General features: G+C 42.8%; 1 protein-coding gene across 4 annotated transcripts in view; it reads left to right on the top strand.

Moving 5' to 3' along the window:
- SMG6 (SMG6 nonsense mediated mRNA decay factor) overlaps positions 1–27884 on the top strand; it is a 243796-nt gene that overhangs the window by 11495 nt on the left and 204417 nt on the right. For 3 of the 4 annotated variants that reach the window (XM_008009818.3, XM_008009817.3, XM_008009816.3), the window contains exons 6-8: positions 135–213; positions 8687–8797; positions 9547–9759. In XM_008009818.3, the coding sequence (XP_008008009.3) occupies positions 135–213; positions 8687–8797; positions 9547–9759 (403 nt within the window). The remainder of the gene's footprint in view (positions 1–134; positions 214–8686; positions 8798–9546; positions 9760–27884) is intronic. The other variant, XM_037987493.2, reaches the window with a different exon arrangement.

Raw genomic sequence — 27884 nt, 5'->3', positions numbered from 1 at the left:
CCCTGTAGTCATGCCTTACCTCTCCAGGGTTACATCTAACACTGTACCTTATATCTTAAGTATTAGGGCTATCAGGATGAATTAGGAAAAAGCTAATCCGGAACTAGCATTTTCTTACTGTTTTTCTGTTCTAGTTGGTACCTGAAGGCCCAGCACATTGCTCCCAAGAATGGACGCCCCTATAACCAGTTGGCTTTGCTGGCAGTGTATACGGTAAGAAATCCTGTGGACAGGGGAAGTGCTTTGCAGGAGGTATCTTACAATATGGAGTTTGATAATATCAGTTCCTGGCACTTCATTTCATCTCATCACTGTAGCCCAAAGAATATCCCCTCAAACTCCTTTCATTACAGTTACTCTCAGAATTAAGTTGTCAGGGATTCCTTACTTCACTTAACTCTGTGCTTTATCTATCCACTTAACCACTGCACTTAAATTCCTAAGGGAATGCTTATGCTCCAGTTAAACACCATTGTTTGTTTCTGACCAGAGCTTCTGCTCTGAATTTTGTCTTGATTCTCTTCCCTTTCTGTTGAACTAGACAACTCATTCTGTAAGAAAAATAAGGCTTACTTCTCTCCCTTAAAGTTTGCACCTAGCTCTAAGTAGTCAGATCTTTACTTCCTTTCCCCAGATCCTGTTACTACTTTTAACTTTTTATCTAAGGTGCCTCCATAGCAGAAGCACAGTGAGCACCAGATTGTACTTCTCTAGGTCTAATCATTGTGCTCTCAATATGTCTCTAATGGCGAAGCAGGCCTTGGGAGCTGAGAGGGCTCCTAGGGAGAAAGCTGAATTCAAGGGGAAAAGTGGGGACCAGTGGTAGGTACCAGAGGTTCGATCATAAAAAGCAGATAAGATGCTCGTTTAGCAAGGAGAAAATTTTCTTTTCTTTTCTTTTTTTTTTTTTTTTTTTTTAGAGAGGCAGGGTTTTGCTCTGTCACCCAGGCTGGAGTGCAGGTGATCCTCCTGCCTCCGCCTCCCGAGTAACTGGGACTACAGGCACACTCTACTGCACCCAGATAACAAAAAACATTTTTCTGTAGAGACGGGTTATTGCTTTGTCTCTACAGGCTGGCCCTGAACGCCTGGGCCCAAGTGATCGTCCAGCCTCAGCCTCCCAAGAAAATTCTTAATAATTATGGGTTGAAATAGTTGATTAAGTAATGTGGTTTACTGAAACACTTCTTTCAGAATTTGTTGAATCTCTCTTTTCTGTTTTTACCTCTGTCTTATTCTCTGTGATGGGATTATGGGATTTTTTTCCTGCCCCTCTTTGCAGCGTTATTTTTTCTTCCCCTTTTCTCTATATCCATCTTTTCCTCATTCATTCATTGTAATCATTGAATGAAATGTTAATTAGAAAATACAATTAACCATCACCTTTATCTAGTGTCAGAACATTTTCATCACCCGAAAGGAGACCTCATGCCTATGCTTTCCATCCCTCCATCCCCTCAGCCCCTGACAACCACTCGTCTGATTTCTGTCTCTGTATCTGTACCTATTCTGGATGTCTCATGTAAATGGGATCATATAATGTATGACTTTTTGCAGTTCTCTAATGATACACGATGTTGAGCATCTTTTCATATGCTTCCCATCTACATATCTTATTCAGTGAGGTGTTCAGATCTTTTGCCCCACCCCCACTTTTTTGCCCATTTTTACAGTTGAATTTTTCCCCTTGTTTAAGAGTTCTTTGTATATTTTAGTTACAAGTCCTTTATCAGGTGTGTGTTTTGTGTCTGTTTTCTTCTATACAGTGGCTTGTCTTCGCATTCTTCATCAGTGTCTTTTGCAGAGCAGAAGTTTTAAATTTTAATGAAATCCATCTTATCAGTTATTTCTTTCATGGGTTATGCTTCTGGTGTTTTATTTAAGAAGTTGTCTTCAAACCCATGGCTAACTTAATGTTGTGTTACTTTCTAGAAGTTGTATAGTTTTATGTTTTACGTTTAGGTCTGTAATACATTTTGAGTGAATTTTTGTGAAGTGTAAGGCTCGTGTATAGATGTATTGATGTGGGTGGATATACAGTTGTTCTAGCACCATTTGTTGAAATGACTATCCTTAAGGCCGGGCGCGGTGGCTCAAGCCTGTAATCCCAGTACTTTGGGAGGCTGAGACGGGCGGATCACGAGGTCAGGAGATCAAGACCATCCTGGCTAACATGGTGAAACCCCGTCTCTACTAAAAAATACAAAAAATCTAGCTGGGCAAGGTGGCGAGCGCCTGTAGTCCCAGCTACTAGGGAGGCTGAGGCAGGAGAATGGTGTAAACTCGGGAGGCGGAGCTTGCAGTGAGCTGAGATCCGTCCACTGCACTCCAGCCTGGGTGACAGAGCGAGACTCCGTCTCAAAAAAAAAAAAAAAAAAAGAAATGACTATCCTTTCACCTTTGAATTGCGTTTGCTCCTTTGTCAAAGACCAGCTGACTATATTTGCATGAGTTTATTTCTGGCCTCTCTGTTCCCATTGATCTATTTGTCTGTTCTTTGCTTGGTACCACACTGTCTTGGTTCCTATAACTATTTTTGTTTTGAAGTGCAGTAGTGTCAGTCTTCCACCTTTGTTTTTCAGTATTGTATTGGCTATTCTGGATCTTTTGCCTTCCCATGTAAACTTGAGAATCAGTTTGTTGATATCCACAAACCTAGTGCGTATTAAGTGATAACTCATTGTGGTTTCTTGTTGGATTCTCCTAGCAACTAATGATGTGTATCTTTTCATGTGCTGATTTGCTGTTGGGAGACATATCTGTTCACTTTCATTGCTCATTGAGAAAAATTTTAATTATATATGTATATATGTAAGTAATAATAATACTAATTATTATTTTTTTGAGATGAAGCCTCGCTCTGTTGTCCAGGCTGGAGTGCAGTGCTGTAGTTATCTCGACTTACTGTAACCTCCGCCTCCTGGGTTCAAGCTATTCTCCTGCCTCAGCCTCCAGGGTAGCTGGGATTACGGGTGCATACCACCACCCCCTGCTATTTTTTTTTGTATTTTTAGTAGAGATGAGGTTTCACCATGTTGGTCAGGCTAGTCTTGAACTGCTGACCTCAAGTGATCCACCTACCTCAGCCTCACACTGAAATTATATGCATGAGCCATCACACCTGGCAATTTTAATATTTTAATTGTAAAATACTCATAAAATTTATCCTCTTACCCATATATACATGTGTGTATATATATTTAAGAGATAGGATCGCACTCTGTCACCTAGGCTGTAGTGCAGTGACACAGTCATGGCTCACTGCAGTCTCGACCTCCTGGGTTCAGGTGATCCTCCTGCCTTAGCTTCCTGATTAGCTGAGACTACAGGCACACACCACCATATCCAGGTAATATTTTGATGTTTTGTATAGGCAGGATCTCATTCCGTTGCCCAGGCAAGTCTTGGAACTCCTGGCCTCAAGTGATCCTCTTGCCTTGGCCTCCCAAACTGCTGAGATTACAGGCATGAGCCATTGCTCCCAGTCACTTACTTTTTTTTTTTTTTGAGACAGGGTCTCACTTTGTCACCCAGGCTGGAATATGGTGGCATGACCTCAGCTCACTGTAGCCTCAACCTCCCAGGTTCAAGCTATTCTCCTGCCTCAGCCCCTCAAGTAGCTGCAACTACAGGTGCCCGCCACCACACCTGGCTAATTTTTACATTTTTTGTAGAGATGGGGTTTCACCATGTTATCCAAGCTGGTCTCGAACTCCTGAGCTGCTCAGTGATCTGCCCAGCTCAGCCTCTCAGAGTGCTAGGATACAGGTGTGAGCCACCAGCCCTGCCTATCTTACCCACTTTTTTTTTTTTTTTTTTGGAGAGAGGGTCTCTGTCACCCAGGCTGGAGTGCAGTCACCTGATCTTGGCTCACTGCAACCACCCACTCCCAGGCTCAAGCGATCTTCCCACCCCAGCCTCCCGACCACAGGCACATGCCACCCCACTTGGCTAAATTTTTTCTGTTTATGGTAGAGATGGGGTTTCACTATGTTGATCAGGCTGGTCTTGAACTCCTGACTTCAAGCTAGCCACCTGCCTCCGCCTCCCAAAGTGCTGGAATTACAGGCATGAGCCACCGCTCCCGGGCTGTCTTGCTCTTTTTCTTTTTTTGAGATGGAGTCTCACTCCGTGGCCCAGGCTGGAGTGCAGTGGCGTGATCTTGGCTCACTGCCACCTCCACCTCCCGGGTTCAACTGATTCTCCTGTCTTAGCTTCCTAAGTAGCTGGGACCACAGGCTCGTACCACCACGCCTGGCTAATTTTTGTATTTTTAATGGAGATGGGGTTTCACCATGTTGGCCAGGCTGGTCTTGAACTCCAGACCTCAGGTGATCCACCCACCTTGGCCTCCAAAAGTGCTGGCATTACAGGCGTGAGACACCGTGCCCGGCCTGTCTTACCCATTTTTAAGTGTAGCTTCGGTAGCATTAAGTACATTCATGTTGTAGTGCAACCAGTCTCCAGAATGCTCTTCATTTTACAAAACTGAAGCTGCGTATCTGTTAAATAACATCTCCCCCTTCTCTCTTCCCACAACCTCTGCAACTACCCTTCTGCTTTCTGTTACTGTGAATTTGGCTACTCTGGGTACCTCATGTAGGTGGAATTATGCAGCATTTGTTCTTTTGTGACTGGGTTATTTCACTTAGCTTAGGTCCTCACGGTTCATCCATGTCGTAGCGTGTGTCAGAATCTCCTTCTTTTGGAGGGTGAAGTATATTTCATTGTGTGTGTACCACATTTTATATGTGCATTCGCCCATTGGTGGACATTTGTATTGCTTCCATCTGTTGGCTATTGTGAATGATGCCACAGTGAACATGGGTGTTCAAATAAAATCTCTTCAAGACCCTGCTTCCAATTCTTGTGGGTATGTACCCAGAAAACGAATTACTAGATCATTTGGTAATTCTCATTTTAGTTTTTTAGAACAACCATATTGTTTTCCATAGCAGCTACACCATTTTATATTCCAACCTACAGCACGCAAGGCTTCTGATTTCTCCACTTTCTTGCCAACACTTGTTATTTTCTGCTTTTCTGATAGTAGCCATTGTAATGGTGGTGAGGTGATATCACATTATGGTTTTAATTTGTTTCCCTAATGATTAGCATTTTTTCATATGCACATTGGTCATTTGCGTATCATATTTCCAATCCTTTGTCCATTTAAAAATTGTTATTTTTTTGTGTTGTCAAGATGTATGAGTTCTTTATATATTCTGGATGCTAGACCTTTATTAGATATATAATTTGCAAACATTTTCTTCCATTTTGTGGATTGTCTTTTCATTCTCTTGAGAATATCCTTTGATGCACAAGTGTTTTTTAATTTTGTTGAAGTCCAGTTTATCTTTTTTCTTTTGTTCCTTGCACTTTCGATGTCATAGCTATGAAACCATTACCAAATCCAAGGTTTAGAAAATTTACCTCTTTATTTTCTTGTAAGAGTTTTAGACTTTTACCTCTTATATTTAGGTCTTTGATTAATTTTAGGTTAATTTTTATATATAGTATGAGGTAAAGGTCCAACTTCATTCTTTTACATGTGGTTATTACATTCTATCAGCACCATTTCTTGAAGAGACTGTTCTTTCTTCATTGAATAGTCTTGGTTCCCTTGTCAAAAGTCACTTTATATGTGGGTTTGTTTCTGAACTCTTAGTTTTCTTCCATTTTTTTATATGTCAGTCCTCATGCGAGTACTACAGCTGTTTTAGTTACTGTAGGTTTGTGGTAAGAAAAATTGGGAAATGTGAGTCCCCTAACTTTGTTTTTTGTTTGTTTATTTATTTATTTTTTCCAAGACTGTTTTGGCCATTTGAGGTCCCTTGTAATTGCATCTGGATTTTAGGATCAGCTTTTTCATTTTTGCAGAATCATTGGAATTTTGATAAGGATTGCATTGAATCTGTAGATTGCTTTGGGAAGTATTGCCATCTTCAAAATATTAAGCCTTCTAATTCATGAACACAGGGTGTCTTTTTATTTACTTCCTTCTTTAATTTCTTTTAACCCTGTGTATAATAAGTTTTGCACTTCCTTGGTTAAATATATTCCTAAGTATGTCATTCTTTTTGATGCTTTTGTAAAAAGAATTGTTTTCTTTTTTTCTCTCTTTCTTTGTTTTTTTTTAGACGGGGTCTCGGCCAGGTGGGTTGGCTCACATCTGTAATCCTAGCACTTTGGGAGGCTGAGGCGGGCAGATCACTTGAGGTCAGGAGCTCGAGACCAGCCTGGCCAACTTGGTGAAACCCCATCTTTACTAAAAATATAAAAATTAGCCAGTTGTGGCGGCACACAGCTGTAGTCCCAGCTACTCGGGAGGCTGAGGTGGGAGAATTGCTCAAACCTGGGAGTTGGAGGTTGCAGTGAGCTGAAAGCGTGCCATTGCGCTCCAGCCTAGACCACAGAGCGAGGCTTCGTCTCAAAAAAGAAAAAAAAAAAGAATGTCTCTCTATGTTGCCAAGGCTTGTCTTGAACTCCTGGCTTCAAGTGAGCCTCCTCCCTCTGCCTCCCAAAGTGCTGGGACTATAGGCCTGACCCATTTTGCCCAGACAGAAATTGTTTTCTTAATTTCCTTTTTTCAGATTGCTCATTACTAGTATATAGAAATGTAACTGAATTTTGTGTGTTGATCTAGTATGCTGCAACTGTGCTCAATTCCCTCAATGGCTTTTTGTCATTTGGATTAAATTTTCTTTTTCACAGACCTCTGACCTAGATTAGCACTTCCTTCAAGTTCTTTTCCTCTATCCTTCTTTTTTCTGTCTGTCTCCTCTTCGTTGTCTGTTAGCAACATTTTCCCTACTTTTCTGCTACTTCCAGTCAGTCAGTCATTCTTTCTCTTCTAATCAGTGAATCTCAGGTATTTATTAAGAACACAGCACATGTACAGTGCTTTGCTAGATGCCAGGAATGATAAAATATTGACTTGCTTTCTTCCCTGAAAAAAAAAATGTGTTGAGAAAACAAGTGAGATGTATAGACAGTGATACAAATTAGACTTGATAACTGTGTAATTGATTGTTAGATGCACCATTATCTTCTGTCCACTGAGAAGAATGCTGCAAATTACAATAAGACACAACAATAGATACCGATTGTAAGTTGTATCTCTGTTTTGGAAATTTTTTAATATGAAAAAATATTTTGATAAAATACAGTCTCGAATCAAGTGAGTAGGGTAGGTAGAAATTAGTATGGATTGTAATAATAATAAAAACAGCTACCACTTAACTGTAATAGTGTGCCAAATATTCTGTTAAACTATATGCATTATATAAGTTTAATCTTTTTGGGAGACATATGTTGTAAACATCTCCATTTTGCAAGTAAGGAAACTTCTCTAGGTTAACGTGCTTAGTGTCATACCTAACAAATGCAAGACCAATTTCAGACTCAGGCATTTGACCTTAGAACCTGTGCCTTTAGCCATGCCAGATGAATACAAGATAGGAGTTTTGAAGGATGAGTAGACGCTGGGGAGAGAGAGAAGCTAGTATTTTAAATGTATTTTGAAACAGTTATGGAAAACAGTGAAAATGTACATGAAGTTGGAGAAAAAGTGAGAAAGCCTTTTGGATATTCTTTCTACCTTTGTTTCAATGTTTTCCTTTTTCCTTCTTTCTGACCCACTTCCTTTTTCTTCTTCTTTTCCCTATTAATTGCTTATAAATAGACTTGCTGAATTTATTGAATAATATCTATAAAATGTTCAACTACTAATTATTTATTTTAAAAAATTATCAATAACAATGACAACATCATTGATTAAGTACGGTTAAGTGTGAGACAGTGGCCAGCTCTTCGTAAGCCTGAGGATACTCCTCCATTGGGTATTATTACTCCCACTGTAGTGTTGAGGATATGGGAGCTCAGGAAGATTATTACATAATAATGTAATAACCTTGGAGACTTTTGTCCGAAGTCTCCAAGTCAAGTCCTGGATTAGCCAGTATTTGGACCAAGGTCTGTCTGGCTTGTAATTTCGTGATTTCATTATACCATACTGACTGTCTGATAAGAATAGGAAATATAAAGTGAGTTGAACATCATGCTTTCTCTAAGAACAAGTTGTAATTTCTGTTTGTATTTTTTTTTTTTTTTTTTTTGAGAGGGAGTCTGGCTCTGTTGCCCAGGCTGGAGTGCTGTGGCTGGATCTCAGCTCACTGCAAGCTCCGCCTCCCGGGTTTAAGCCATTCTCCTGCCTCAGCCTCTCGAGTAGCTGGGACTACAGGCTAGTTTTTTGTATTGGGACTACAGGCTAGTTTTTTGTATTTTTTAGTAGAGACGGGGTTTCACCGTGTTAGCCAGGATGGTCTCGATCTCCTGACCTCGTGATCCGCCCGCCTCGGCCTCCCTAAGTGCTGGGATTACAGGCTTGAGCCGCCGCGCCCAGCCTTCTGTTTGTATTTTAAGAGGCTGTTCATTCCTTTCTCCCCTTATGAGTTCTTGGTTCTTGGAGCACCTCTGCATGTAAGATATAATAGTGTGTGAGAAGAGATCTGTGATGCAGTTGCGATGGCTTCTCCTGTGGATAGCATTTCTGGTTTTGTTGTTGGAATTCCTCTCAGTTTGGGAGACAGGCTGGGAGAGAGAGTAGGATTTCCTGAGTCAGCTGCCTCTTGCTGGAGTTAGGAAGAGAATTGGTTGACTGAATATCTCTGGCCTCTTTCCACAGAGGAGGAAGCTTGACGCTGTCTATTACTATATGCGCAGTTTAGCTGCCAGCAATCCTATCCTGACTGCCAAGGAGAGTCTCATGAGCTTGTTTGAAGAGACCAAGCGGAAGGTGAGTGGGGATGTGGCAGAGCCCGTCCTTCCTCGGATAATGCATTTCCCTGAGTGTCGGTGTGTCCTGGCTCTGCGCAGTGGCAGGATCGTAGCTGGTGAGGTTTATCTGAGGTGCGATTATTGCTGAGTGTCTGTGTGTCCTCAGGGAATGACTCATAGCGTCCTTAAGTGGTCCCGTCAGACTGTGCTGAGGGATGATCGGTCAGCCCCTGTGCAGGACAAAACTGTGATCTTCAGGAGAGCTGTCAGGGGCCCTTGGATGTACATGTACATGCTCTACAGAATTGAGAACTTTTATGAGACAAAGCAGATGACACTGCTACTTTGGGACTGTGGTACAGTCTTTTTATTGTCAAATAAATACCGGTGAGGTGAGGCTTTTCTCTGAAAGCTGAATCTCAGGCGAATCTGAGCTCGTGTGTGTTTTTTGTTTTTGAGACAGAGTTTCGCTCTTGTTGCCCAGGCTGGAGTACAATGATGCGATCTCCGCCCACTGCAACCTCCACCTCCCAGGTTTAAGTGATTCTCATGCCTCAACCTCCCAAGTAGCTGGGATTACAAGTGTGCGCCACCACACCCAGCTAATTTTGTATTTTTAATAGAGATGGGGTTTCACTATTTTGGTCAGTCTGGTCTCAAACTCCTGACCTCGAGTGATCCATCTGCCTTGGTGTCTCTTAAGTGCTGGGATTACAGGTGTGAGTCACCACACCCGGCCATGAGCTTATGTGTTTGTCTGTTATGTAGGCAGAACAGATGGAAAAGAAGCAACATGAAGAATTGGAACTGAGCCCTGACCAATGGCGGAAAGGAAAGAAGTCTACTTTCCGGCATGTTGGAGATGACACCACTCGCCTGGAGATCTGGATTCATCCATCCCATCCACGGTCTTCCCAGGGCACTGAGTCTGGGAAGGATTCTGAGCAAGAGAATGGGCTGGGCAGCCTGAGTCCCAGTGATGTAAGTTCCTGAAAGTGATACAATGAGCCCAACTAGCTCAGTAGGCCTGGGTGCCCTGGTTCATACAGCTGTGAGGCACAGATACTTCCCACTAATTGCAAGGAAGACAAACCACTTGAGGCTCCCTGATGGTCTTTTCTCTTCTCATGGATGCTTAGTCTTTATTATGTACTTCCCCCTCTGACCACTATGTGTCACTGCAGAATTTAGTAAAAGTAGGATTCGAATTTTGTTTGTTTGTTTGTTTTGTTTTTGTTTTTTTGGCTGCTTTTTGTTCAGTGTCATCAACATGATGCTTTTTTAGGATTCTATGTGGGATTTTGTACTTATTTTTTCCTCTTGGTTGACCTTATATTCTGAGACTGAACTAAAGTAGCATGGATAGGTTGGTTAGTCTGATTTGTGATCAGCCTTCTATGGGATATCCTCTTCTTTTTTTTTTTTTTTTTTTTTGAGACGGAGTCTCGCACTGTCGCCCAGGCTGGAGTGCAGTGGCGCGATCTCTGCTCACTACAAGCTCCGCCTCCCAGGTTCACGCCATTCTCCTGCCTCAGCCTCCTGAGTAGCTGGGACTACAGGCACCAGCCACTGCGCCCGGCTAATTTTTTGTATTTTTAGTAGAGACGGGGTTTCACAGTGGTCTCGATCTCCTGACCTTGTGATCTGCCCGCCTCGGCCTCCCAAAGTGCTGGGTTTACAGGCGTGAGCCACCGCGCCCGGCTGGGATATCCTCTTATAACTCTTGGGCGGAGACTTTTTCCTTCAAACTGGGAGAAATGACAGTAGAAAATCACAGGCTTGTTTAGAAGATTTCTCCTCTTCATTGACTTAGGAAGTAATTATCGACAGTGTGCCCGTCACTAAAGATACAGTGGACAAGATCTCTTGCTGTCTCAGTGCATTCTAGTGGAGGATGCAAGAGACTGAATAGGCAGTTATAGTGTAATTAATTTTGTTTTGGGGTACACACCCAGTATGTGAGAGCACATAGCCATGGGACCAAAGCAGCCATTGGTCAATTGAAGTATAAAGAACAAGTAGGAGTTAGCTCAAGAAGGAAAAGGGAGGTGATAGTGATTCCCAGGCAAAGGAAATAGCATATGCAAAGGGCTGAGGCTGGGAGGGGGAGAGAGAGCACAGTAGGTGGAAAGTTGCAGTGGCTGGTTCGTTGTGCCCTAAGGGTAAAATTCACCTAGTGGGTGGTATAAGCTGGGGCTAGATGTTGAAGGGTCATACGATAAATTATTTGACTTTATCCTGAAAATAGTTGGGAGCTATTGGATGCTTTAAATAGGGGAATAACGTCTGCCCTTCAGAAATACAACCCTGGCCGCTTTGTAAAATGTTTGGAGAAGAGTAAGACTACAAATAGGAGACAAGGAGGGTGCTACAGTAGTTCCAAGTGAGATATGAAAAAGACTTGAACCAAGAAATGGCTTTGGAGGTGGGAAGAAGTGAACAGACACAAGCCATATTATTACAGTAGAATCCAAAAGACTTGGTTGAACGTGGGGAGCTCAGGGAGAAGAAAGAGTCAAGGTCCAGTGTGGTGGCTGCCATCTGTAATCCCAGCACTTTGGGAGGCCAAGGCAGGAGGATCGTTGGAGCCCAGGAATTCAGTACCAGCCTGGGCAACAAAACGAGGCTTCTGTCTCTACAAAAAAATTTTCAAAATTAGCTGGGCATGGTGATGCGGGCCTCTGCTCCTAGCTACTCAAGAGTCTGAGGCAGGAGGATTGCTTGAGTCCAGGAGTTCAAGGCTGTTGAGAGCTATGATCCAGCCTAGGTGCCAGAGCAAGACCCCGTCTCAAAAAAAAAAAAAAAAGGTCAAGAATGAGCCCAAGAGCGTCAAGGCTGCACCACTGCACCCCAGCCTGAGTGATGTGTGAGACCCTGCCTTCCAAAAAGTGAATGAATACAGTCACAAACAGGGTCAGTCTCTGTTGCTCAGGCCCGAGTGCAGTGATGCGATCCGACTCCTGAGTTCCAGTGATCTTCTTGCCTCAGCCTCCTGAGTTGCTAGGACTATAGGCATGTACCACCACACCCAGCTCATTTTTTGTAGAGATGGAGACTTGCCCTGTTGCCCAGGCTGGTCTCAAACTCCTGGCCTCAAGCAGTCCTCCTGTGGCCCCCCAAAGATCTGGGATTACAGGCATGAGGTATCATGTCTGTCCCATTTTATTTCTAAATATACAAATAATATATGAATATAGTTTTGGTAAAAACTTGTAGATAGAATATAATTTAATTTGTTTTCTAAACTTGATGAAGCTATTTATATATTTTCAGCTTGTACATCATCCTTGGGTAATTATTTCCCTTAATTTTCTTTAAATTTAAATCTTTGAGTTTGGGCTTTTCGTTTTAGGCTACCAGCCCTTGAAGAAATCTGCAGTTTCTGGCCTGGCGCGATGGCTCACGCCTATAATCCCAGCACTTTAGGAGACCGAGGCATGCGGATCACTTGAGGTCAGGGGTTCGAGACCAGCCTGGCCAACATGGTGAAACCCTGTCTCTATAAAAAAGTGAGCTGGGCGTAGCGGCGCACTCCTGTAATCCCAGCTATTCGGGAGGCTGAGGCAGGAGAGTTGCTTGAACCCAGGAGGCGGAGGTTGCAGTGAGCCAAGATTGTTCCACTGCGCTCCAGCCTGGACAAAGAAGCGAGACTTTGTCTCAAAAAAAAAAAAAAAAAGAAAAGAAATCTGCAGTTTCATAACTTTTCATTTATCTAGCCAGGAAACCACACTGCCATTTTCACCTGCTTTCTCAGGCCCAAGTTGGCTTCCAATATTTTTTTTTCCCTCACAGTAGGTCCCAAGAGCTCAGCTTGCTTTCTCTGTTCCTTGGAACACACACATTGATAAGAAGTAAGCATTGAGGTTACAAAAATTAAAATAACCAAAAATGATTTGTAATCTCAAAGAGCACTCGTTCACGTGAGGAAGACATAGATGTGTCGTTATAGTTCCGTGTGGTCAGTACTGTGATAAAGGCAAGCATGAGAGGCTGTGGGAGCATGCAGTTGGAACACCTAATCCAGTCATGGTTAGGGAAGGCTGGGGCGAGGCCGCATTTTGCAGCTTAAAGATGACATAAGGGCATTTCTACATGGAGGCATGAAAACGTGGATGAGGTATGGAGGCTTTGGGAACTGTGAATAGTTCAGTATGGCTGGAATCTAGAGTGTGAGAAGTTCTCCTGTGAGCGACTTGAGTCATGCTTGACATGTTCCTTTCCTCTGTTCCACATCCAGTCAGTACCACCTGGTTATTAGGAGGTGGATACTGTTGAATCCACTTCCTAATCGTAACTTGAAGCCATCCACTTCTCTCCTTTCTCATTGCTGCCGTAGTAGTTCAAGCTATCACCATTTCAGTAATCCATATACTATTGAAAGAAGTCCCTAATGGTCTTTTCAGATTTATTCCTGGTCCTTTTCTGGCCTTTCTTTTTAGACAGTAACCCAAATGAATGAACTTCCAAATACCCATTTCTGATCATGCCCCTCCCTTCTTGAAAGTGTTTAGTTATTTCTGTTGCTCTTATAATCAGGTCTACAATCCTCGACATAGTACACTGGGCCCCTCATGATCTGGCTCCTGCTAGTATAAGATGTCTTATACTTTTCATACTTTTTTTCCTTCCTTTGTTAACTGTGTTCCAGCCACGCTGGCTTCTTCCTTGAAGGATTCAAGCCCTTTTCTGGCTCCTGGCTGTCGTACATCTCTCTGCCAGCAATGCACTTACCTCTCACTGGTATTTCTGCCTTTATCAGTCACTTTCTTTCTTACCCTTCAGGTCTCAGCCTAAATGTCATGTTTCCAAGGAAGCGTTTCCTGATCCCTGAGACTGGCCATTTCGCCTTTGTAATACCACATTTCTGGTGTAAGTGCTTTTAAGTGTAGTTTTGTGAAGATCTTTACCTTGCTAGATTGAAGGCTCTATGAGAGTAGAGTCACATCTGGTGTGTTCACTTCTTTGTACCCAGTGTCTGCATATGGAAGATTCTAGTTGATACACATATGAGGGGAAGAGCAGCAAGGGATGAGGCTAGAGAAGGTAGCAGGGGCCAGGTCCTTCATAAATATTTTGAGGTTTGGCTGTCAGGTATTGAGGGTTTTTAATATTTTTGGAGTTGTGTTGGTCATGTTTAAAAATCGATATATAATAATTGTACATATTTATGGGCTACATGTGATATTTTTATACGTGCATAGAATGTGTAATGATTAAGTCAGGGTATGCAGAATATCCATCACGTCAAACATTAGTCATTTAGGTACTAAGGATTTTAAGCAGAGGGATGATATAATTGGATTTCTATAATGATCACTCTTTCCAATACTTCTAGTACTGGAACAAATTTATTTTGTTTTAAAAGGAACTTTCAGGTTGCATAACTAGTAACAATTCATTGTCTCTAAATTAAACAGAAATGTATGTATAGTTTAGGCTGGGTGCGGTGGCTTGTGCCTGTAATGCCAGCACTTTGGGAGGCTGAGGTGGGCCAATCACCTGAGGTCAGGAGTTCGAGACCAGCCTGGCCAACATGGTGAAATCCTATCTCTACTAAAAATATAAAAATATTACCCCAGCATAGTGGTGTCTGGCTGTAATCCCAGCTACTCGGGAGGCTGAGGCAAGAGAATTGCTTGAACCCGGGAGGCAGAGGTTGCAGTGAGCCAAGATCACACCATTGCACTCCAGCCTGGGTGACAGAGGAAGACTTTGTCTCAAAAAAAAAGAACAAAACAGTATATATAGTTTAAAGTGGTAGTCACTTGTATTCTTTCCTTCGGAGACATCATTGTTAACTGATTGATGTCCTTCCAGACCTTTTTCTAAGCGTTTATAAGTATATACATGTATGCACATACCTATAAAAACATGAAATGCATTTCAAAATTTTTTTTGAGAGACAGGATCTCCCTCTGTTTCCCAGGCTGGGGTGCAGTGGCATGGTCACGGCCCAATTGAGCCTCTATTTCTTGGGCTCAAGTGATCCTCCTGCCTCAGTCTCCTGAGTAGCTGGGACTGCAAGTGTGCGCCACCATGCCTGGCTAATTTTTTAAAAACGTTTTGTAGAGATGGGATTTCGTTATGTTGCTCAGGCTGGTCTCAAACTTTTAGGCTCAAGCGATCCTCCCACCTTTGCCTCACAAAATGTTTGGATTATAGGCGTGAGCCACCAAACCTGGCTGAAATATATTTTTTAACAAAAAGGGGGATAGTACTATATATAACAGTCTGCAACTTACTTTTTAAAGTTATTATTTGGACATAAATTATTCCTGCTATAATGTAGTATATACATTCCTAAAAATTACTGTGCTATGCAAAATCATGCAATAAAAACCACAGGGCTTGTGCAGAAAATGGAATTAGGAGCATCACCCTCAAAAAACTTTCTCAGTGACGTAGTGAAAAAGATAGGAACCTGATTTAAAACTGTTGTACAATTTTATACATGTGAAATGGTTAAGAAATATGTACATATGGCCGGGCCTGGTGGCTCACACCTGTGATCCCAGCACGTTGGGAGGCCGAGGCAGGTATATCACGAGGTCAGGAGATGGAGACCATCCTGGCTAACACGGTGAAACTCCGTCTCTACTAAAAATATGAAAAGTTAGCCAGGTGTGGCGGTGGGCGCCTGTAGTCCCAGCTACTCTGGAGGCTGAGGCAGGAGAATGGCGTGAACCCTGGAGGCGGAGTTTGCAGTGAGCTGAGAGATTGCGTCACTGCACTCCAGCCTGGGCAACAGAGCGAGACTCCGCCTCAAAAATAAATGAATGAATAAATAAATAAAAATAAATAAATATGTAAATACTACATTAAACATAGCACTTTACCTTGAAAAAGACATAAAGTTGGCCAGGTGCAGTGGCTCATGCCTGTAATCCCAACACTTTGGGAAGCCAAGGCGGGGGGATAACCTGAGGTTGGGAGTTCGAGACCAGCCTGACTAACATGGAGAAACCCCGTCTCTACTAAAAATACAAAATGAGCCAGATGTGGTGGCGCATGCCTGTAATCGCATCTACTCAAGAGGCTAAGGCAGGAGAATTGCTTGAACCCGGGAGGTCGAGGTTGCTGTGAGCCGAGATTATGCCATTGCACTCCAGCCTAAACAACAAGAGCGAAACTCCGTCTCCAAAAAAAAAAAAGAAAAGACATAAAGTTGACTTGTGGAAGTGGACTTGGAAAGGGTTACGGCTTGTGAGTTATTGTGAAGTGGTAGAAGGAGGGTTACTTAAAATTTGATGGACAGAGGCCGGGTGCAGTGGCTCACGCCTGTGATCCCAGCACTTTGGGAGGCCGAGGTGGGTGGATCACCTGAGGTCAGAAGTACGAGACCAGCCTGACAGTGAACATAGTGAACATAGTGAAACCCTTTCTCTACTAAAAACACAAAAAATAAGTTGAGTATGGTGGCGTATGTCTGCAGTCCCAGCTACTTGGGAGGCTGAGGCGGGAGAATCGCTTGAACCTGGAAAATGGAAGTTGTAGTGAGCCAAGATCACAAAATTGCACTCCAGCCTGGCAACAAGAGCAGAACTCTGTCTCAAAAACAAAAACACATTTGCTGGACAGTTGTAACAGCAAATGTGGATAGGCGTGGTTCATAACACATGATCATGTGGTGAACTGGGCTAGCTATAGATGTTTGGGGTGTGTGCATGTGTATGTTTTGTGTATTCCTATGCAGCTTGATTCAACTGGATGCAGTTCTCTGTTCACCTGGTGTTTCTTGTAAACAAAATCACACATAAGCAAAGACAGAGGTTGTGTTATGCCCAGATTGTTCGTTTATATATTTATGGCAATGAAACAAATTCTCATTTTCAAAATGAACATTATAGCAGAACTGGGTGATTAGCCTTAATTGGAATTGTTCCGTTGACAACTCCTAGAGAATTTCTAGCACAGACTACTTAAATTTAGATTCATGAGTAAACAAAGTTTGGCTTCAGGTGGTTGTTAGTAACAGTGGTAACATCCCAACTAGTTTGTTCTCTGCCAAGCATTTGCTTTGGATCTTTCTCTCGCTCTGAATGGTTGCAGGAGGTTAGCTTGTGGGTTGTTGGTTTTTAGTCTTGAGATGTGGTTTGGGTTGAACATCCAGCCTGGGGAGGGACTGCCAGCCTCAAATGCAAGTAGCATCCTATTGAGATTCACATTTTAACTTTTCCACCTGCCACGCAGGCCCCTCTAAATCCGTGTTGCCAGGATTCTGGGCATTCTTTATTTAGCAGCTATATCTTCTGCTGTTCTTCGTCTCCCTTTAGAAACGGGATACTGCTTGTCAAATGAATTGTTGCTGACAGGGAGTTAATTAAGGATGTTAAATTACAACATCAGAAATCATTTTCACACTGAAAAGGGTCTCCAATAGAACTGCTGAGGATTTTTTAGGTCTGATTGTTTTATTATCAGCATCTTGAATAGAATGTAATACATGTCTGTCTGCTGGGGAAGAAAGCATATAGGTTTGGGAGTGGTTGATAGATGATAGACTGATAGACTTTTTTTCCTTTTGTTTTGTTTTGTGACAGAGTCTCTCTCTGTCTCCCAGGCTGGAGTGCAGCAGCGTGATTTTGGCTCACTGCAGCCTCCACTTCCTGGGTTCAAGTGATTCTCCAGCCTCAGCCTCCTGAGTTACTGGGATTACAGGCGCGTACCACCATGCCCAGCTGATTTTTGTATTTTTAGTAGAGACAGGGTTTCACCATGGTGGCCAGGCTGGTATTGAACTCCTGACCTCAAGTGATCCACCCACTTTGGCCTCCCAAAGTGCTGGGATTGCAGGCGTGAGCCACCATGCCCGGCTTGTATTCTTTATATAGGTAGGAAGGAGCACAACCCTTAAAAAACTTCCTCATAATAGAAAAGATAGGAACCCACATAATTAGGTTTCTACCTTTTTTATGCTCATGCCTATTTTTTTTTTTTTTTTTTTTTGCCCATGCTTTTTTATGCCTATTCCATCCATTATGCTCAGCTAAATACGTAGAGACAAGGTCTTGCTATGTTGCCCGGGATGGTCTCAAACTCCTAGGCTCAAGCAGTCCTCCCCTCTCAGCCTTCCAAAGTGTTAGGAATACAGGTCTGAGCCACTGCATGTGGCCAATGGGTGTTTGTCTCTGAAACTTGAGGAAATCATTCCTGTCCTGGAATGATTTGGTTTACCATTCCCAGTATTTTCTACAACCCACTGTCACTATTCCTGCAACATGCTTGATGCTGATTGTAGAAAATATGTCTTTAAACAAGATAAATGCCATTGTATATTTGGCCAAGCTCTTGTCAAACCTTCCTTCTCCTTGGCCTCTCTGAATGTTTTGTGGTTCTGTCTGGACTGTACCATAGAAGCTCCTAATCTCTATTATCCAAGTAGAATGTAATATGTGTCTGTCTGTTTTCCTTTTTCTCTCCTGTTTCACCCAACAAATGAGTTTGTTTACCTTGGTCTGTCTCCTTTTGCTCTTCTTCCTTCTGTTACATATCATTATCTATTTTATTTCTTTGCATAATGTCTTTTTTCAGGACTTGTTCAAGTCTGGAGAACTTAATGCAGTTGCCCTTGAGTTTTTGGAATAGAAGACTGTGTTCTGGGCTCAGTGCTTTAACAGACTAAAGTTTACCCGTTCTGTTGTGCCAGTTTTGTGCTAGGATTGTAAGGATGAATACACTATTGTTATTTTCTCTGATTGTGTAGTCTAGTGTATAGGTCAGCAAACTTTTTCTATGAAAGGCCAGATAGTAAATTACTTTGTAGGCTATATGTTCTCTGTTGCCACCACTCACCTTTACTGTTGTACCACCAAAGTAGCCATGGACAATATGTAAATGAATGAGCATGGCTGTATTCCGTTAAAACTTTATTTACAAAGACAGATGGCGGATTCAATTTGGCCTGTGGGCCTAGTTTGCCAACTTCCGTTCTAGTGGAAGAAATGGTTACATAAATAGAATACAGTATACAATTGATTTTTGTTATTTGTGATGGTTATGTTCTATAAATTCTATAAATTCACCACAAACACTGAATTAGTGAATACTGGATCATTGCTCCTAAGGGAAATACAGAATTATATCCCTTCAAGCCTCTGGTCACAACAGTTTATTCAACTGATCAATATATAACCTTGTTTTTTGGGGGGTTTTTTTTTGAGACAGAGTCTCACTCTGTTGCACAGGGTAGAGTGCAGTGGCACGATCTCTGCTCACTGCGACCTCCGCCTCCCAGGCCCAAGGGCCTTAGCCTCCCGAGTAGCTGGGATTATAGGCGTGCATCTGGCTAATATTTATTTATTTATTTATTTATTTATTGAGACAAAGTCTCACACGGTCGCCCGGGCTGGAGTGCAATGGCGCAGTCTCTGCTTGCTGCAACCTCCGCCTCCCTGGCTCAAGTGATTCTTGTGAGCCACCACGCCCAGTCAAGGACACTTATTTAAATTATGACCTGAAATACAAAGGCAGAGAGTTGCTTTTTCTGACCTTCGTTAGCTAGGAACATGCACGTTGGGTGACTCAAATTTTGTGCTGCTCTGTGCGTGTGTAAGAATGACTGTGAAAGCATGATGAGTAGTGATTTTGGGGTTACGGGTAAGTTTTAGCAAGTAGGTTAATTCACAATGCAGAATCCGTGAATAATGAGGGTTGACTGTATTGTGGTGGGTGCCAGGAGGGAGGTATGTATTGGGGACTGTGGAGATACAGAGAGAGGCTCTTGGTCCAGTCCTGGCAGAGGCGTGGGTTGGGGTGAGGAGAGAGGAACGTGAATTCAGAAGGCCTCCTGGAAAAGTTAACTGGGCAGATTGGGAAGAGAGTGTTTCAAATAGAAGTAACAGCATGAGCAAAGACAGAGAAGGTGTGAAACAGCAGAGGGCTCACAGGGCACCTAAATCTGTGGTAATTTGGAGGCCAGTGTGAGAAAGTTGGAGGGTAGAGAGGAGGCTGAGCCTTCTGCCAGAACCACATTCTAGTTTGGTGCCATGGTGTGCACTTGGGAGGTAGTCAGCGGCTGATCTCCTATAATATACCTTAGGATTCTGGAAATACAATTTGTTTCTGGAATTTCTCATTGTTTACTTGTCATGTCTGCATTGTTAACTGAGCAAAAGCAGCACTATTCCATCCATTAAATTTGGTAGGGTGGAGGTTGACTGAATCTTTTACCCCACAGCTTGCTGACTTAAAAAGTTGAAGGGCTATTCTTTTAGACAAGGCACTTAGGCAATTTGAACTCAAACATACTAGTGTCTCTCTGTGTCTTGGTTGTTGGAGGAAATTGCCAATGGTTTGGGTTAAGTAGGGCAAAGCTTTTTTTCTTTCTAATTAAAAAAAAATTTATAGCTTTTTATTTTGTTTTTATTTTTATTTTTTTGAGACAGAGTCTTGCTCTGTTGCCCAGGCTGGAGTGCAATGGCATGATCTCAGCTCACTGCAACCTCTGCTTCCCCCTCCTCAAGCGGGGAAGGAGGGTCAAGCGATTCTCCCTCCTCAGCCTCCTGAGTAGCTGGGACTACAGGCGCCCGCCATTATGCCCAGCTAATTTTTGTAGTTTTTAGTAGAGATGGAGTTTCACCATGTTGGCCAGGCTGGTCTTGAACTCCTGACCTCAGGTGATCCACCCATGTCAGCCTCCCAAAGCGCTGGGATTACAGGTGTGAGTCAACATGCCTGACAGCTTTTTAAAATTTACAGGATGGTCTCAAACTCCTGGACTTGGCTGAGCATGGTGGCTCACGCCTGTAATCCCAGCATTTTGGGAGTCTGAGGCAGGCAGGTTATTTGAGGTCAGGAGTCTAAGACCAGCCTGGCCAACATGGCGAAACCCTGTCTCTACTAAAAATACACAAATTAGCCAGGCATAGTGGTGCATGCCTATAATTCCAGCTACTTGGGATACTAAGGCACGAGAATTGCTTGAACCTGGGAGGCGGAGGTTGTAGTGAACCAAGATCGCACCACCGCACTCCATCCTGGGTTACGGAGTGAGACTGTCTCAAAAACAAACAAAAACCAAAAAAACAATTTCCTGGACTCAAGCAATCCTCCTGCTTCAACCTCCCAAAGTGCTGGGATACAGGTGTGAGCTACCACACCTGGCCTTATTTTTCTGTTTTATCAAAGTAACACCATTAAAGTTACACCTGTAGGCCTTCCCTCCTGTGTGTAGAGAGAAACTTTTCAAGCCACATGAGTAGAGAAGAGCGAGTTCAAGAAATGTTAGGCGTCTGATAGACCAATTGCTGTTTTAAAAGACTGAGTCTGAAAATGCCCTTTTCGTAAGGAAGCATATTGAACTAGTGACACCTTGGGGCATGGGGCATTAATTTGATGCCCCTGTGCATAGAAAGTGTATGACCTTGTTTCAAAGGCTGGGTTGTAGTTGGAAAAGTGCCTAGGCTGTAATGCTGGAGTTGGTTTCTAAGTTAGTGGGAATAGAGATTGAAAGAGATCACACAGAGGAGTGATTGCCTTTTAAAGTATTTTAATTGAAGAAGTTTTTTTTTCCTTGAGACATGGTTCTTCTGTGTTGTGTAGGCTGGAGTGCAGCAGCACAATCATAGCTCACTGCAGCCTCCATCTCCCAGGCTCAAGTGATCCTCCTGCCTCAGCCTCCCAAGTAGCTGGAACCACAGGCGTGTGCCACCACGCCTGGCCAATTTTTTTTATTTTTAGTAGAGAAAGGGTCTTACTGTGTTGCTCAGACTGGTCTCAAACTGAGCTCAAGTGATCCTCCCACCTCAGCCTCCCAAAGTGCTAGGATTACAAGACACCTGGCCTCTAAAGAACTATTTTCAATAGGTAATGTATTATGTAGGTGTATATGTGATTATCTTTCTTCTCTTGCATTATTAGTGGTATATGATACACACTGTTACATTCACCTTTTTTTTCCCCCCCATTACCACTGGACTTGGGAGATCCTTCCCTGAGTAATTGCCCTCAGATCCATTGTATCTCTCTAGAGGCTGGCTGTTAACTTTCATAATTTTGTCTAGTATTTGTATGTCAGAGCCAGGATAGTGCAGAGCTTTGGAAAGTCCTGAGTTCAAGTGCTAGTTTTTTTGTTTTTTTTTTTTGTTGTTTTTTTTTGTTTTGAGACAGAGTCTCTCTGTCACCCACGCTGGAATATAGTGGCACTATCATAGCTCGCTGCCGTCGCAAACTCCTGGGCTCAAGCCATCTTTTTGCCTCGACCTCCCAAAGCACTGGGATTACAGGCCTGAGCCAGCACGCCTGGCCTGAGGTCCTACTTTTATCAGCTGTGAAACTTTGGGCACGTTCTGTAACCTGGCTGAGCTTTAGTTTTCTCATCTGTAAGATGATGACAATGATAACCTTATTTCCCTAGGGCTGGAACTCATAGTTTCTGCTTGAAATTTTCCATGCTGCCTCTACCCAAATCTCTTATGATTTTCTTAGAGGCTCTATTTTAAGTTGAGAATGACAGTTTTCTTTCTGACTTGGAATATGTGGCTACACAAAGTTGGATAGTATATTTCCTTTTTGCATTTAATCGATAGACCAGCCAAGTGAAAGTTGGTTAGCAAAGGAGCATAGCTTCCCTGTGGAAAACCCAGGCCAGGTGGCCTAGAGCACAGAACTTTCACATGCTCCACTTGTTGTGTTTGCTTGAGGGCCGGTTTTTTTGTTTTGTTTTTTTTTTTAAGTGTACGGTTTTTTGTTTTTTGTTTTGAAAGTATGTTATGCAGGTAGCATTTTCTTTTCTTTTTTTCTTTTTTTGGGACAGAGTCTTGCGCTATCACCCCAGACTAGAGTGCAGTGGCACGGTCTCGACTCATTGCAACCTTCGCCTCCCAGGTTCAAGTGATTCTCGTGCCTCAGCCTCCCAAGTAGCTGGGATTACAGGCACCTGCCACTACACCCGGCTAATTTTTGTATTTTTTTAAGTAGAGATGGGGTTTCACCATGTGGGCCAGGCTGGTCTCAAACTCCTGACCTCTAGTGATCTGCCCGCTTCAGCCTCCCAAAGTGTTGGGATTACAGGCGTGAGTCACTGCTTCCCACCTAGTATTTTCTTTAGACTCATCATTTGTCTTTTCAGTGCCCCTTGCATAGTTTGTCCACCTGAGCTGCTGCTGCTCTGAAAGCTGCCATGTGTGAGTGGTACACATCTAATTCCTCCACCCTTCCCCCAAAACAGTTATAGATCAGAGCATGGTTTTATAAGGTTTCCTTAGGCAAGGTGACTTGCTTTCTGTTGGAATGAGTTCTAATTCCTAGAGTTGTATCATGAGGCTTTAGGTTTATAGTTTGAGAGCCAGTACCCATTAAAAAGCTTCGAAAAAGCTTTTAGACCAGGAACAGTAACTCATGCCTGTAATCCCAGCACTTTGGGAGGTTGAGGCGGGAGAATTGCATGAACCCAGGAGTTGGAGACCAGCCTAGGCAACATGATGAGATGCCATCTCTAATAATAATAAAAATATTTTACTTAAAAAATACATAAATAAGTAAATACGTTGAAAAAGAAAGCTTTTGGCCTGGTTTTTTCTGTATAGCGCAAGCATTGATTTAATCTATAATGATAAAGAATAGTTGAGTGTCTGTGCTGGTAGGTAAATGCTTTATCTATGATAACGCAGTTATTTCATTGTCTCGTAATTATATCATCATGACAGAGAAAGCCAGCTTAATTTTTTGGCCTCATGGATATAAAGACTCCATATCTTGCTGGAAACAGTGACTCACACATGTATAATCCCAGCACTTTGGGAGGTTGAGGCAGGATTGCTTGAATCCAGGAGTTCATGACTAGCCTTGGCAACATAGGGATACCCCGTCTCTACCAAAAAAAAAAAAAAAAAAAATTAGCCAGGTGTGGTGGGTGGTCCTCGTTACTCGGGAGCCTGAGGTGGGAGAGTACTGTGGGCTGGAAAATCGAGGCCACTGTGAGTTTTGACTGCTCCACTTCACTCCAGCCTGGGTTACAGAGTGAGACCCTGCCTCGAAAGAAAAAGATTCCTTATCTGTAAGGTGGGCATCAGAAAATTTTTTAGGGTTGCCGTGAGTTGACTTCATGTCTTTAGTTAGTCCTATACTTTTGTAAAGTAGTTTGCAGTACGTACCTCGGGCTATACTCTTCACTCTGGAAGCTCTTTGAAAAGTGTGTGAACTGCAGTTTGGCAGCACGTGATGACAGGAATTCATTAGAGCTTCTTTCTATGGGAAGAAGCAGGTTGGTTTTCTTTTTCTTAGGCCATAAGAAACCACTTAGTGAGATTACCCTCAAAGAAGGTCAGAACCAGAACCTGGTTTTTCAGATGTTGATAATGTGAGGTGTGTTGCAAGGAGCAGCCCCTAGTAGGCAAGGACTGGAACTGCTTGCCCAGATCACTGCTGGACTGTAAGGCCAGTGTCTTTGTGGTTGGTAGTGAGTGCAAGTTTCTCAAAGTGCATCGGCCCTACCTATAAACCCTTAACGCCCCAAATGACCTCGGTCACCAAACCACTTCAGGGCTTTATTTTTATCCTATCCGTTTTGTTTCAATATGTGAGGTTGGTTACTTTCCTCTAACAGAGCAGAGTTCTCTGGGGGGAAGAAACAGAGTGCCAGGGTGCTGTTGAGGCTGGTTAAACACCAAAACCACACTCTTCATCTTGCTGGGGTTGAGACGTGACATAAGCCATGCTGCAGACGCCAGCTTCCACGCTGAAGAAACCTCTCGGTAGTCACTTTATTTTTTGTGTGCTGTGTTTTTAGGCAAGTAAAATATAGAGGAATAAATGGTGTACCTTCCCATTCTGCTGTAGATAGAAATCTGATTTTAAGATTGGGCACTTGCTTAAAATCTACCATTTCCCAGCTTAAGGTTTTTCATCTTCCCCAAGAGTGTTGATGAGAACTCTCAAAACTCACCAGGTCTCAGGAAGCCGGATTACCAACATATCCTGTTCGCGTGCGTGTGTATATTCTGTGTTACCCACAGGCCACTTTCCACCCCACGTGACCTTTAGTTACCATCCGGAAAGTCAGGACCCAGATACCCGTCAGAATTTCCAGGCCTTGGTTTGGTTTAGACATTTTAGAAGATGTTAACAGCAATAATTGTAAAAAAGACTTTGAGTGGCACGCATGGTGAACAGAAAGTACCAGATCCTGAAGAGGGGGGGAAAGGCGTTTCTGTGCTCTTCCCAGTAACGTGTTTGAAAATGAACATTCAGAAGAAAACCTAAAGCACCTGAAAGGCACAGGGGAAGAGAATGAGGTGATTAGAAGCCCAACACATGCACCAGTTCTTAGGTGGGAAGGCTAAATTCTGAAGCTCATTTTTCATTCTGTAAGATTGTTCTATGCATTATTGGTGTTGTTTATAGCACACTCCATCACGTTTTATTTTAACCAGCATCTCTAAATTAATGTAAACAGACTAATGATTCAGGTAATAGCCTGGAACAGAGATGGGCAAAATACTGCCAGGGGCCTATGAGCTAAGAATGGTTTTTACATTCTTACATCAGGAGTTGTTCAAAAAGAGCCACACGTGACAGAGATGTATGTGGCCCGCAAAGCCTAAACTATTTTCTGTGACCTTTTACGTAAAAATTTACCATTGCTCTAAAAGCTGGGAGAGGTGAATGCGGTTGAATGATAAGGTTCTTCTGTTAGGACATTGATTGTTAATGAGAGTGTTATCGCCTTTTGAGCAGACAATTTTTTTTTTTTTCCCCGAGATGCAGTCTCACGCTGTCACCCAGACTGGAGTGCAGTGGGGCGATCTCAGCTTGCTGCAACCTCCGCCTCCCGGGTTCAAGCAATTCTCCTGCCTCAGCCTCCCCAGGAGCTGGGACTACAGGCTCCCATCACCACGCCCTGCTAATTTTTGTATTTTTAGAAGAGATGGGGTTTCGCCATGTTGGCCAGGCTGGTCTCGAACTCCTGACCTCAGGTGGTCAGCCTCTTAAAGTGCTGGGATTACAGGCATGAGCCACCGCGCCTGGCCGACAGTTCTTCATTATGCAGGTCTGACCTTGCAGGATGTTTAGCATTCCTGGCTCCACTCATTACATGCCAGTAATGACCCACATATACTTCCAAACATTTCCTGAGATGGGTGGTAATAATCTGGTTGAGAACCATTACTTTTGAAGCTTGACAAGATCAAAAACACTTTGTTAAGGTTTACTCCTTCATTTCCTCTCAGAGAACCTGACTTGGGATTTGGATTTTGATGGCCCAGGGATCAACAATAGTGAGAGAGAATTTGAGTAGCTAGTGGAATAGGGAGAGTTTTCTTTCAATAGGGTAGAATACAAAGTTTTAAGGCAATCTTTTTTTTTTTTTTTTTTTTTTTTTTTGAGACAGGGTTTCACTCTGTCACACAGGCTGGAATGCAGTGGCACGATCTTGGCTCACTGCAACCTCCACCTCCCAGGCTCAAGCAATCCTCCCATCCTAGCCTCCTGAGTAACTACAGGCACACACCACCATGCCCAGCTAATTTTTGTATTTTCAGTAGAGATGGGGTTTCACCATGTTGGTCAGGCTGGTCTCAAACTCCTGGGCTCAAGCGATCCGCCCACCTCAGCCTCCCAAAGTGCTGAGATTATAGCTGTGAGTCACCATGTCTAGCTTAGGAAATCATTTAATGTTGTGTTTGTTGTTTGACACCTATTTTAAGAATTGAGATTGATTTGTGATTTATGAAAGGTTTGTTTTGATGTTGCTGGTGCTGTGTGTTGTGAAAAGCACATTCCTCTCCATGTGAGAGATGGAGTAGCCATCTTTGGCCTTAATATCCAGATGATTTTGAGTTCTGTGGGAATCTGTATGGTGTATTTGAGGGACTTGTTCAAAGCCAATGTAAAGATGTAGTTTTGGCATCTCATGAATAACCTGATATCCCGACTTAAGCCAGAACTCTGGCGTTAGAGATTTTTCCAGCTTGGGAGAGTTGACTGAGAAAAGTCGTCTTTTGGCTCCTTACCAAGTTAGACAAGGGAGCAATCAGCTGCTGAGTTCCAGCCAACTGGAGTGTACGTGAGGGGTACTATAAATCGTCCCTTAGGATCCAGCTCGTCGTCTGTGAAGAGCCTTCCAAATAAGAATGAGACCTGTACCTTGGATCCCTGTTCAATCCACAGCTGCCATAGGAAGGAGTAGTGAGGTGATGTTACTGTGGGAGCAGCTCTCTTTATATAGTAACACACTGCCTGTTAGGTGGGGTAAGAAGGCTGCACTACCCTTTTTGTTTTTCCCGCATTGCCTTTCTCACCAACTTCCTATATTGGTTTTTGTTTCTGACTGTTCTCTTGGGGAGCTGTATCCATAGTTTGATCATTCTGTAAAATCCCTCTTTGCTCTTAAAGGTTCCAGAATTTCATCTCTACCCACTTTTCACCATCTTAGATGTGATGTATTTGAGCTAAGAGAGAGAATATGAAATCGTTGTTTTCTTGGCTCATGATCCTTCCCCAGTCTGCGGACTGTTTGTTTGACTCCAGGGGGAAACTCCAGGTTTTTCCCCTCTTGGAAGCCTTTCACTTTAGTCATAAATATTTAGTATTGAAGCGAACTGCGCTCTTTTATTCTCCCTAGTGTGAGTGTATAGACTCTCTAGACCAGAAAGAATTTAAAATACTATCTGTACCCTCTGTCTTTCTGATGTTTGAGTTCCTATAAAATGTATTAACCACACATTTCTATTTTTAAGAGCTTAAGTGGTTTTTTGAGTTGTCTTCCATCTTCTGATCCAAAATTTATTGAGCATTTATTATAGAAATCACTAGGCACCTCTCCTACTACTGTTTTTTCCATATCCTTCATGCCTAGAACCATCAGAGAGCTTTGTAACTAGGTAACATTGGGTACTAGTAGTACTGCTTTTACTGGTTTGTACTTCAGTGTGTCATCAGCCTGTATGAAGATAAATAAAATAGAGACCTAGAGAAGCATTGCTGTTTGTGTTGCATGATGTCTTTGTGGAAGCCTATGGAAGAAATTTCTGCTCTTAGTAGAAAATGGGTTTCTTTAACCTCATGCACATTTGTAGATTGTTATTCATAATAACAAATTTGTGAATTTTTAACCCAGAATAATTCTCTATTTTAATTGTTCCAGAGGTTGTAGCCAAACTTCCTTT

The sequence above is a fragment of the Chlorocebus sabaeus genome, chromosome 16 (genome assembly GCF_047675955.1).
Source record: "Chlorocebus sabaeus isolate Y175 chromosome 16, mChlSab1.0.hap1, whole genome shotgun sequence".
In the NCBI taxonomy this organism is placed as follows: Eukaryota; Metazoa; Chordata; class Mammalia; order Primates; family Cercopithecidae; genus Chlorocebus; species Chlorocebus sabaeus.
Note: the sequence above shows the minus strand (reverse complement) of the source record. Positions and strands in the feature narration are given on the sequence as shown.